Raw genomic sequence first — 11,244 nt, forward strand, 5'->3', positions numbered from 1 at the left:
ATAGTAAATATACACATTGCTCTTGTGGTACAGAGCCTGGACTTGGTTTTGTTCATATATATATATAAAAAAGCTTTAATAATAGCAGTTGAGGTGTGTATTAATCTATTGTCTCTTCCAAATGACTGGTTTTATATGTGTTTGTTACAGGAACTAAACCCTGATACAACACATCCAGATTTCCGAATTTGGCTGACCAGTTACCCATCTGCCACATTCCCGGTGTCTGTACTTCAGAATGGAGTGAAGATGACTAGTGAAGCACCAAAAGGCTTACGGGCCAATATAATTCGTTCGTACCTGATGGATCCAATATCAGATCCTGACTTTTTCAACAGCTGCAGAAAACCCGTTAGTAATGTTGTACTGTAACTTTGTAAATCAGTTAAACCAGACCATGATGACTGTGTATGACTGCATCTGGAATATTGTGTCCAGTTCTGGGCCCCTCAGTTCAAGAGGGACAGGGAACTGCTGGAGAGAGTCCAGCGCAGAGCCACAAAGATGATGAAGGGAATGGAGCATCTCCCTTATGAGGAAAGGCTGAGGGAGCTGGGTCTCTTTAGCCTGGAAAAGAGGAGACTGAGGGGTGACCTAATCAATGTTTATAAATATGTAAAGGGTGAGTGTCAGGAGGATGGAGCCAGGCTCTTCTCGGGGACATCCAGTGATAGGACAAGGGGCAATGGGTTCAAGCTGGAACATAGGAGGTTCCACTTGAATATGAGAAAAAACTTCTTCACAGTGAGGGTGACAGAGCACTGGAACAGGCTGCCCAGAGAGGTTGTGGAGTCTCCTTCTCTGGAGACATTCAGAGCCCGCCTGGATGCGTTCCTGGGTGATGTGATCTAGGTGTCCTGCTCCGGCAGGGGGATTGGACTGGATGATCTTTCGAGGTCCCTTCCAATCTCTAATATTCTGTGATTCTGTGAGGGAAAAAAAAAAAAAACTCCCAAATTAAATAGTTGTCTTTCAGTACAATGAAACTGGTTTTCCTTACTGGCAATAGTGAAGTAAGTTTAATTTTTAGTTTATTGCTATTCTCCTACTTCTTAAATTGAGATTTTTGTGGTATGGCATTAATAATACAGCTCTCTAGTTTAAAAAAAACCCAAAACAACAAAAACCTGGGAACAATCTTAACCACTCTTTTCATAATTAGATGCCTGTTTCCAAGCATATTTTACATTATTTTTCTGTAATTAAGGTAGTTCTTCTAAATCATGTACTTGGCTAAATGGTTTCATTTGAAAAACAAAATGAAACAAAAGTTTTTCTTTAATGGCCTGAAATCTGTCTCAATAATGAGGGAAAAAAATGCAGAAATATTGTGTGAACACTGTTTTATAATACAATGGTGTAAAAAAAAAAATCATAGGTGCATGGTCTCATACACATAGTTGGTTGTGTCATGTATATTAATTACATGTACATGGATATATAGCTTTAAAAATTAAATTGCTTTGAGGCTTCACACTGGTTTAAGAGAATATTTAGAATTGATGCTTATGACAATTTGATGACTTTCTGCTAAAGGCCTTTGTATGTCAAGTAAAAGCTATCTCTGACTCATAAACAGTGTGTAACCAGAGCAGAGTGACTCAAAGACAGCACAGCTGTGCAGGGCAGAAGAAAAAAAATGAAAGAGTTTAAACCATCCGTGAAGTATTAATGGTGTTGCATTTGCTTTTTAAGGCTGAGTTCAAGACATTGCTGTATGGCCTCTGCTTCTTCCATGCGCTGGTGCAAGAAAGGCGGAATTTTGGGCCATTGGGTTGGAACATTCCGTACGAATTCAATGAGACCGACCTGCGCATCAGTGTGCAGCAGCTGCACATCTTCCTCGATCAGTATGAGGTACGGCAACCTCTCACAGTGGTCACTGGTCCTTGCTTGCACTTTCTAGGACCATTAGTATGTGTACTAATGCAGGCTGAGTGCTGCCACAGCAACAGTTTAGTGGGGGCAGTGAATTAGAAGCCAAGGTCTACTTGCAGTAGTGCTAACCACATTCATTTGAAGTGGTTCGCGTACTATGATCGGTATATAACTGATGTGGGAAACTTTCAAATTACAATTTAGAAGTTCTGCCATGCAAAAACAGAGCAGCTTTCTTCCATATAGTTGCCTTATTCATTGCAATCTTAATTCTGTGTCTAGGCAGGAACTGTGGATTCACCTCGTGGCAATGTTACTGCAAGCTGTAAAATACTAGAACACTTGTCTCCTTCCCTGTTTGCAGAGTTAGGCAGTGTTTCATTAAAGCCTCTCTGGAATTTGCTAGCAATACATGACACTTCTTTAGCTCCCAGCTTCCTAAGCAACCCACTATAGCCAGAATCTGTGAAATCTATGGCTGGGGACAGGAAGGGGGTGTTACTTTCAAACCACTGTCAGCCTGAAGTGTTTTTGGTTATCAATGTGGTTAATAGGTAAATTGTGATTCAGCCTGAGAAAGCAACTTCATGAAGGTATGTGTTTCTCTTCCTGCAGGAGAGAGAAGGGAGGAGTCTGAGAGGGATGTCGTCCCCTTATATGACCAAAGCTTATGAACAAATGTAATGCCTAGTAGGGAAGGAAGCGTTTTTTTTTACCTATGTAGTAAACAGAATTCTTGGTGCTTTTTTCAACTGATTTGCTTTATCCAAGCTGATTTGCAGCGTATCACCCACTCTTGCCCTGTAAAGAATTTCTCTCTTATCACTCATACTTTGTGTCTTTTATGCACCTAAGAGGAGTCCATATTCTCCCAACCTCAAGACTTTAAATATATTTTATTTTCTAAAAAATAGCACTGTGACAGCATACATTTATTTTAGAAGTACGTATAGCCAAACAAGTAGAGATAATTTTGGAAACGTTTTTCCTAAAATTGTACTCAGGCAGTTCCAGCTGCATTACTACATAAATTTTTTTGTGCTCTTATTCTTCAAAAGAAGCAATGCTGGATAACTTGATGGTTATTAAAGTATTTGGAGATCAGGAGACAGTGGTACAAGCATGAACTAGAAGTAAATAACAGCTTTTAAACTTTCCAGGGAGAATTCTGGATGAATTCCAAATAAAGTACAACGATACCAACATTCCAGTCTAGAGAAGTGCTAGGCTGCAGTTCGGATCATTGTCTGTCTTTTTTCAGGAGGTGCCGTATGATGCTCTTCGCTATATGACCGGAGAGTGTAATTATGGTGGCAGAGTCACTGATGACTGGGATCGGCGTACGCTCCGCAGTGTTCTAAACATGTTCTTTTCCTCAGAAATAATTACAAATACGGATTATAAATTTGATGCAAGTGGCATTTATTTTGCTCCTCCTGAAGGAGATGTAAGTATCCCAGAACAATGGAATTACCAACAGCTTATTTTTTAAAAAAAATAGACCTATCTTTGCTCACATTGATACATGCCTCAGTGCTTATTGCTGTCACTGTTCGCTTTTGTGGCTTACTCTCACATTCTATTAGAACTTGTTTCACTGACAGAAATTATGTAAAAAAGCCAAAACAACCCAACTACCACCAACTAAATGACTTTGCTCTGCGCAAGTCAGCACACTTAGGGGACAACGAGGGAGAAACCCAGCCTGCTGAAGTGACAAGCATTATAAAATAGGCAGAAGATCGTATCTGCTGGAGGTAGAAAGGACATTGTAATCAGCTCACTTCTCACACAGGAGAGTTACGTTAACACATCAGCAAAATACCTTTAGACACTTGGCAAGCAGTGGGCCCAGAAAGGGGCCACAGCCCTTTGCACTAGGTATCTTATTTTGTAAGAGAATTTCCAACAGTTGTCAGAAATTTTGTCAGAAATTATTTAAGTAAAGCCAGTCCTGATTTCAGGGCAAGATGATGGACAAAAGAATTTGTGAGGAACAGGCAGCCCCTGTATTTCGTTTTACATCTTAGTTTACACACTGTATTCTAGGGAGTTTGTAGTGGTTTTGAGACACAGCTTGCAGCCTGTCAGGGGCTGTTTCTGCATCTCCTTTTAAGCCTAGAGTATTTTTTCCCCTCTTTTTTCAGTACCAAAGCTATATTGAATATACAAAGACACTTCCACTGAATCCTTCCCCAGAGATATTTGGAATGAATGCAAATGCTGATATTACCAAGGATCAGTCAGAAACGCAACTGTTATTTGATAACATTCTTCTTACACAGGTATGTAAAGAGTAAAAGTCACACACCATCTTACCATAACTTTCTCCTCTATCTCCATGTGAGAATGTTTAGGTTTTTTTTTTTTCAGTTTTAACTGTACCTGCTTGTGTTTTATCTCCATTCTGGTGAAATTACTGTTCCACCCAAGAATGTTTTAAGGCTTTTTTGGTTTTGTATTTTCCCTGTCTGTCTTCCTAAGGAAACATAGCTTCTGTGATTGTACAGTCAGTTTCTGTATCTCTATTCCCCCCAGCCTTTAACAATTTTCAACTTGTCCAGTTTGTAAGCCAGGTACAATCTATCTAGGGATACTATAGTTCCTGTAAGTTTCATGGACAGGGAGGGACAGTGAGACAGAACTTGGCATCAGCCAGTGGTGCTGATGGGTACATCAGAGATGGGAGGAGAAAGATTGGTTTACAGTGAAAGCAGAATTTCAGGAAAAAAATTTAGAAGGACACAAATCTGTAGGAAACCAGATTTTGTTAGTTCTGTGCTAATAACTTATGTTGATAATACAAGAAATTCTGAAACAAATTAATTTCAATCGCAGGGGAAGAGTGTCGGAAGTGTAGTCATCTTTTAAATTATGCCTTTGTAACAGCTCAATTTTCCTGCATTTTAACTATTCACTATCCTAAGTCCTCCTCCTTTTTCTCAAAATAAATTCAGATTTTTGGCTCTCTCTAGTCTCGGGCATTTGGAGGTGGTGCAAAATCCACCAATGAAGTTGTTCAAGAAGTCACAGGTGACATCCTGAGTAAGCTTCCTCCAAATTTTGACATTGAAGCAGCAATGAGAAGATATCCAACCACTTATACTCAAAGCATGAATACTGTGCTTGTCCAGGAGATGGGACGCTATAACAAGTTATTGCAGACAATACGGGACTCCTGTGTTAACATCCAGAAAGCAATAAAGGTGAGCTGAAGATAACCTTAGAGAACTGACCCTGAAGTGTGATTCAGGTGAGTCAGTCAAACACTTTAAAGAATCAGGATTCCAAACTGACTTATTGATCTGTATCTTAAAACTGATAGGAGGACAATGGAATATAAAAGTACTATTGTGCCTACTGTAGAGAAACCAAAACAGAAGGTTTTTAACTGCAGATTTGCTAGTTAATAAAGCAAGCAGTAACTAGGTTCAGATCTGTTTTTCAGCCTCACTGGCATGAAAGACTGAAGCACCTCATACAGTTTCTTACAGATAAAAGGAGATCTCCTCAACACCTCGAACAGCCAATTACTGCCAGTGAGGATTCCAGTTAAAATATCACAGTCTAAAGTCCATGTTCTCAGTAGGAATCAAAAGCTACAGCTGTGTAAAATACAGAGAAAAGCAGGAAAAAGTCAGTGTGGGTATTTTTTATTAATCCTATTATAGCTTAAGGCTGGTGAGGCAGTTAAAACAAACAAATAAACAACAAAAAAAAACACCAAACAAAAAAACCCCACAAACACCACTCCTCTCCCAGTTAAAGCCAAACTACAAGCTGAAAAGTTTGCCACTTTAGAATAAGGCACTTGCAGCAGTGTTGCAGAGTTTTGAGGAAACATTAAATAATTATAAAAAAAGAGCATTTACAGTTAGTAAAACTCAGAACTGCTCTGGAAAGACCATGTTTCTGAGGAAGGATGGCAAGGGAGAGTTTTAGCAGTATGGGCAGTTTTTTCCGAAAGAGGCTATGGACCTTTTCCATGACCAATCTGGTGACTAAATCCTGGATCAGACAGCAGACTGGAATAACTTTTTATGAAATCCACTATGTCCATTATTCGTGTTTTCAGTGTGGCTCCTGTCTGACTTAGCTAGAAGTTTGCAACATCTGTTGGACAGAATGCCACATTGATTTTTAATTGGTAAAGCAAGGCTGTTAGGCATTTTGACATCTTCCTTTCCGAAATTTCTTTTAGGGGCTAGTAGTGATGTCTGCTGAACTTGAAGAAGTAGCAAACAGCATTCTGAAAGGAAGAATTCCAGGACTATGGATGCTTAAGTCTTACCCAAGCCTCAAGCCTCTGGGCAGCTATGTGATTGACTTCCTTAGCAGACTGAAGTTCTTAGAGGTGAGCACACCCCATTTACACAGATTTGTTCAATGCCGCTCATTATTTTTGTCTATTGATGTCAGGTGACATCTCCACAAGTGAACGTGCACACACACACACACAAATTACTTCCACTGAATAATTGGCAGATAAAGTTCAATTCATTTGTGCATCTGTTTAGTAGAGCCGTTTGCTCATCACAGCATCTCCTGAGGCACTCCATTTTGCCACATACCCTACACCTCATGAAGAGACTGTGTCAGTAATGCTGTCTGACAGCACCGTCCGGCTGAAGTGAATTTACTAAGGGCCTCTCAAACTGCATGTAGATCTGGTGGTAGTAATGACTTGAAATAGAACTTAGGAAAATACCGTTATTTTCCAGCAAGCAAATTTAAATTAGTTAAATATTTTAACACAATCTTACATTAAAGTCAAATACCAAGCTTTCAGTAGATGGCTGGAGAAGAAAGCCAGATGAGTTAGGGAGAATCAGTGAGGTTCCTTCACCTGTAAGAGTGCAGATTCCAAAAACTGACTTTAAATTAGTAATATCCAGACTCTCAGCACCATTCTGTGGTTTAGTAATCTCAATCATCTGAAGAAAACCAATCTCATAGCAGGTTGCCTACTCCACACCTGTTATAAGAACAGGTCCCAAAAGATCTAGGAACAAAAATCATGAGTGCATTAAAAAAAAAATATTAAAAAAATCAAAAGCAGCATCCAGTTTCAGGTCGAGAAGGATATTCAGAAAAGCTGCATTTTCAGAGAACCTCAGTTTTATGATTTTGGACACACATCACCAGGTCAACACACCTCCATAACTTCCACTGTCATCTGTAGCAAGCCTGGCAGCAGTATGTGTAAACAACAGAAGTGCCATTTCTTGAACAGAATCCAGGACAGAAATTAAATTTGTACAAACAGAAAACTGCCACTAGTATGAGGATAATTTTTTTATTTATTGGGAGGAAAACTACTTACTAGTAGAGACAACTAGTGTAGTTGTCTTCACTGTAATTCTCTGCAGTGGATGATTGTAGCAAAATTTTTTCAGACATTATTCAAAACGGATGTTTGCAACAATCAGAAAAATGTCTTCTTGCGTGCAGTAAATATTCACCGTTGCAACAGACCTCATATATTACAACCAAATCCAATTAATTTTGGCATTTTTAAAAAACATTTTTATACAGAGGTCTCCACAGTGTACGCTATTAAAAACAAACAAACAAGCCCCATCCCTTCCCACCCCCCAAATCAACAGAAGTTTAATTAGGCCACATAGTCTCCTCATGAGGAAACCATCCCTCCTCATCTTCAACTTGGTCTCTACACTTACAACATGTGGCTTTGGCCCTGGCAGGGAGAAATATGACCCTTTCAAAGAGAAAACAGCCTGCCAAAAATCTGTCATTTGCACACAGAAACAAAGGTGAATGCTGAAGAGCCTTCAATAACAAGGGAGAAAAGGATAATTTAATTTGGTGAACTTACAAGAATGATAAATGTTTAACAGACTTATTCAGACTAAGTTGTTCAAATAAGCGAAGTATTTCCAGGCAACAGCGTTGGAGGTTTTCCTGTCTGTGCTTTTGTTTGAGGGTGGGTTGTTGTTGTTGTTGGGTGTTTTGTTTGGGTGGGTGGTGTTTGGTTTTATTTTTGTTTGTTTGTTTTGTTTTTGTTTTGTTTTGTTTTTAAATAGAAGCTAGTGACATTTTAAACAAGCTGTTGAAAGACATGGCAGCCATCCAAATTCCACTCTTTCAGAAAAGAAAAAGACCATCTTGGATTCACAAAGGGAGAAATTACTTCTGCTGTTATTCTGGAAGACACTTGCTTTACTAAAGACACTTTTTTTCTTTTCTCCTCCTCTCTCTTTTGCTGCTGCAGCTGTGGTATGAAAATGGACCCCCACCAGTCTTCTGGATTTCAGGATTCTTCTTCACTCAAGCGTTCTTAACAGGTGCCCAGCAGAACTATGCCAGAAAATACACCATTCCGATAGACCTACTAGAATTTGACTATGAAGTGCTGGAAGATAAGGAATATGAAATTGCCCCTGAAGATGGTAAGTAAATGCACAACACAGTTATCTGCCTTTGCTGATGTATTTAGAAGTTAACATTTATTTGCAGACTCAGAGTTATGTGATTAAGTTAGTGAATTTGTCTGGAAAATATGGACAACTGCACTGCTCCCTGTGAGATGCACAAGTAAAGAGGCAAATACCATTTAAAAACTGCTGAGGTTAGTTCACCTCCTGCATTAGTATGCAGATATAAAATAACACCAACAGAGGACACTCATTACCCCAAACTTCCCAAAACAGATCAAACTTTCGTGATATCTAATTCTCCGTTTTTTCCTTTATTTCACTCCACTGTATATATGTCTGAAGATGCGTATTTTCCTAAGCCAAGGAAAACCCAAACATTTGGTAGAGAAGTTGGGTATGCTACTTTAACTATCCTTAGAAATATTTCTCATGGATATGATCACAGTGTGCAATAGGGGACTGCTCTAAGAGGGGAAAAGCCCTATTCTTCATCAAACCACTTTATTATATATTCCTTACCTTAGGTTCCAGTTGCAGATATGTTTTTTAGCTTGCCCTTCCTCAGAGAAAAGGACAGATTAAACTGTGCTGTTCTTAATACTCTTTTTAATACTTTTCTTGAGGATCAGTTTGACTGGAAGTTGTGTAAAAAGATGGGCTTGGCAGGTAGCCTGGGAGGGCCGCATCCAGTCTGTTTCAAGTCATTTTCTGTTGGGGCAGGATTATTTTTTTGTTTTAGGAGTTACAGTTTTCAGTCTACAAGAAGGTGCAAGTTTAATGAAAAACAGATGTTCCTGTAATTTATTATTTTCTTCTGGAGAGCTGATAGAATGACAGCTGTCATTTTGTCATGTCACCACACCATGACATGATGACATGTCAAAATAAAGATACATATGTTTTTTAAACATGTAAACATTTTTTTTAACTTTACTCCTTTAGCGAGCCATTTTAGAAAGGAATAAGCAAGTAGCAATTTGAAACATAAGCTATGAAACAAAATGAAGACTAACTATGAAAGACTGTTTATACGATCAAATCTCCAACTTTGGAAACATTAAAGCTGACAATATGCAGTACATGCAGAAAGCTTTATAATAAAATGACAACTGTAAAAATAGTGTCCTGTACTTTGGAATGGTTTTTAACCTCTGTCACTCAAAAAGGCTAGATCCAGTATGATGTCACTAGACATTGTAACTTTATAATCTTTAGAGACCTGTAACAATAGTAAATTGTAATACAGTATGACTGTGTTATACTCAAAGTTGTTTGATCATAATTTGGAACACACAAAATTGACTAAGTCCCACACAATCAACGGACAGTTAGCAAAACAGCACTAGCTGCTGCTCTCAACTAGAAGACATTTTCAGTTTTTGCATAATATGGTATCTTTTTCAACCGATTCAGGGGTCTACATTCAGGGATTGTTCTTGGATGGAGCACGCTGGAACAGGGAAGCTAAGAAGCTAGGAGAATCTCATCCAAAAATCCTCTATGATCCAGTACCTGTGGTCAGTATCTTTTGTTTGGTGACATTTTATAGTATTATATATTGACAAATACTGTAGTCTTGAGGGAAGTAACAGATTAATTCTTAAAAAAAAAAACATTGAAATGTTTTGTGTTGAAATAGAAAATGTCTGAGAGGAGCTGAGAATCTTCTGCTAATAATGACAGTGACAGGAAATTTGGTGTTGCGTATTTGGGAGAGGAAGCAATCTGCTAAGAAAGAGGAAACGGGTCTTCAGGGCTATCTGTTAAAAAACAAACAAAACAAAAAACCAACATCAAAATGCTTTGGCCAAGCCAAGACTGTTTCCCTAGTGGTGTGGGTTTTTTTTTTTTGTTTGTTTGTTTGGTTTTTTTAACTGAGATGAAAAGGATTATTTTCTTCTTTACTGCAGATATGGCTTAAGCCGTGTAAGCGAGCAGACATTCCACAGCGACCGAGTTACCTGGCCCCAGTGTACAAGACCAGCGACAGAAGAGGGATCCTGTCAACTACAGGCCATTCCACCAACTTTGTCATCGCAATGACTCTCCCTTCAGACAAACCGCAAGAACACTGGATCAGGCGGGGTGTGGCATTACTATGTCAGCTTAACTCATAAACCTGCCACAATTTCTGGAGGTAGGTGCAGTTTCCAGATCACATATAAGGGATGCATGTCAGTCCTGAAATGCCACTCAAAGAGAGGCATCAAAATGCATGTGTTTACAATGTTGCATTTGTGCCTTTCATGAGATTGGAAACAAAACACTAAAGTAAAATGTTGCACAATAAAACCTTATAAAAGCCAACAAAATATTTGCTCTTTGAATAATTTTATTTTCTGAAGGCTCCTTATTTATAAGGAACATACATAAAATGAACACAACACTGTTGACAATGAACAAAATAGCATTTGATCATTTCCAGCTTTATAAAATTTTAAAAAATTATTTAGTTATAACAAAAAGACTGATAGCTCAGCAAGTTATCTTATAGGACCATAATTAAACATACATTACACATTTTAAACCATAGACTCAATTGTTAACGGGAGGGGAAAGAACAAAAAAGAAATTTAAAAAAAGAATCACACTGCATCTAGCAACTACAATATTTTCTAAGCATAATCACAGCGGATTGAGTGCAATGTGATCTACACCAAAATTCATATGGGATGTCACACAGTGACAGCATTGTAATACACAAGTAACATTTATGTCCTCCAACAAATACAAGTTAAATGAGACTCTAGATTCAAGCAGAATGGAATGTTGAAGCCAAGTAGAAATGTAGTGGAATTCAGATTGTCTGTAACATGATTCAGAAGTGTACATTAGAATCATTTGGAATTCAATACTGGTAGAAACATATAGAAGAAGTCACAGCTGTTACACTGCTCTTCATAACTTGTAATAAATACTAGAAAATAAAAGGAAACAACCCATCTTTAATGAAAAATACAGTACCTAC

At 38.4% G+C, this 11,244-nt stretch overlaps 1 protein-coding gene across 1 annotated transcript; it reads left to right on the forward strand.

Moving 5' to 3' along the window:
• Positions 1 to 150: 150 nt before the first annotated feature.
• Positions 151 to 10,495, forward strand: LOC104461457 (dynein heavy chain 7, axonemal-like; the record flags this gene model as incomplete). Its single annotated transcript, XM_010073074.1, has 9 exons — positions 151 to 351; positions 1,696 to 1,857; positions 3,140 to 3,325; positions 4,026 to 4,163; positions 4,854 to 5,084; positions 6,080 to 6,232; positions 8,111 to 8,288; positions 9,690 to 9,793; positions 10,187 to 10,495. Coding segments are annotated over 9 exons (1,560 nt in total), but the record flags the coding sequence as incomplete, so codon positions are not given.
• Between the last annotated feature and the right edge of the window lie 749 nt (positions 10,496 to 11,244).

This window comes from Pterocles gutturalis, unplaced genomic scaffold, assembly GCF_000699245.1.
Source record: "Pterocles gutturalis isolate BGI_N339 unplaced genomic scaffold, ASM69924v1 Scaffold51037, whole genome shotgun sequence".
Taxonomy (NCBI): domain Eukaryota; kingdom Metazoa; phylum Chordata; class Aves; order Pterocliformes; family Pteroclidae; genus Pterocles; species Pterocles gutturalis.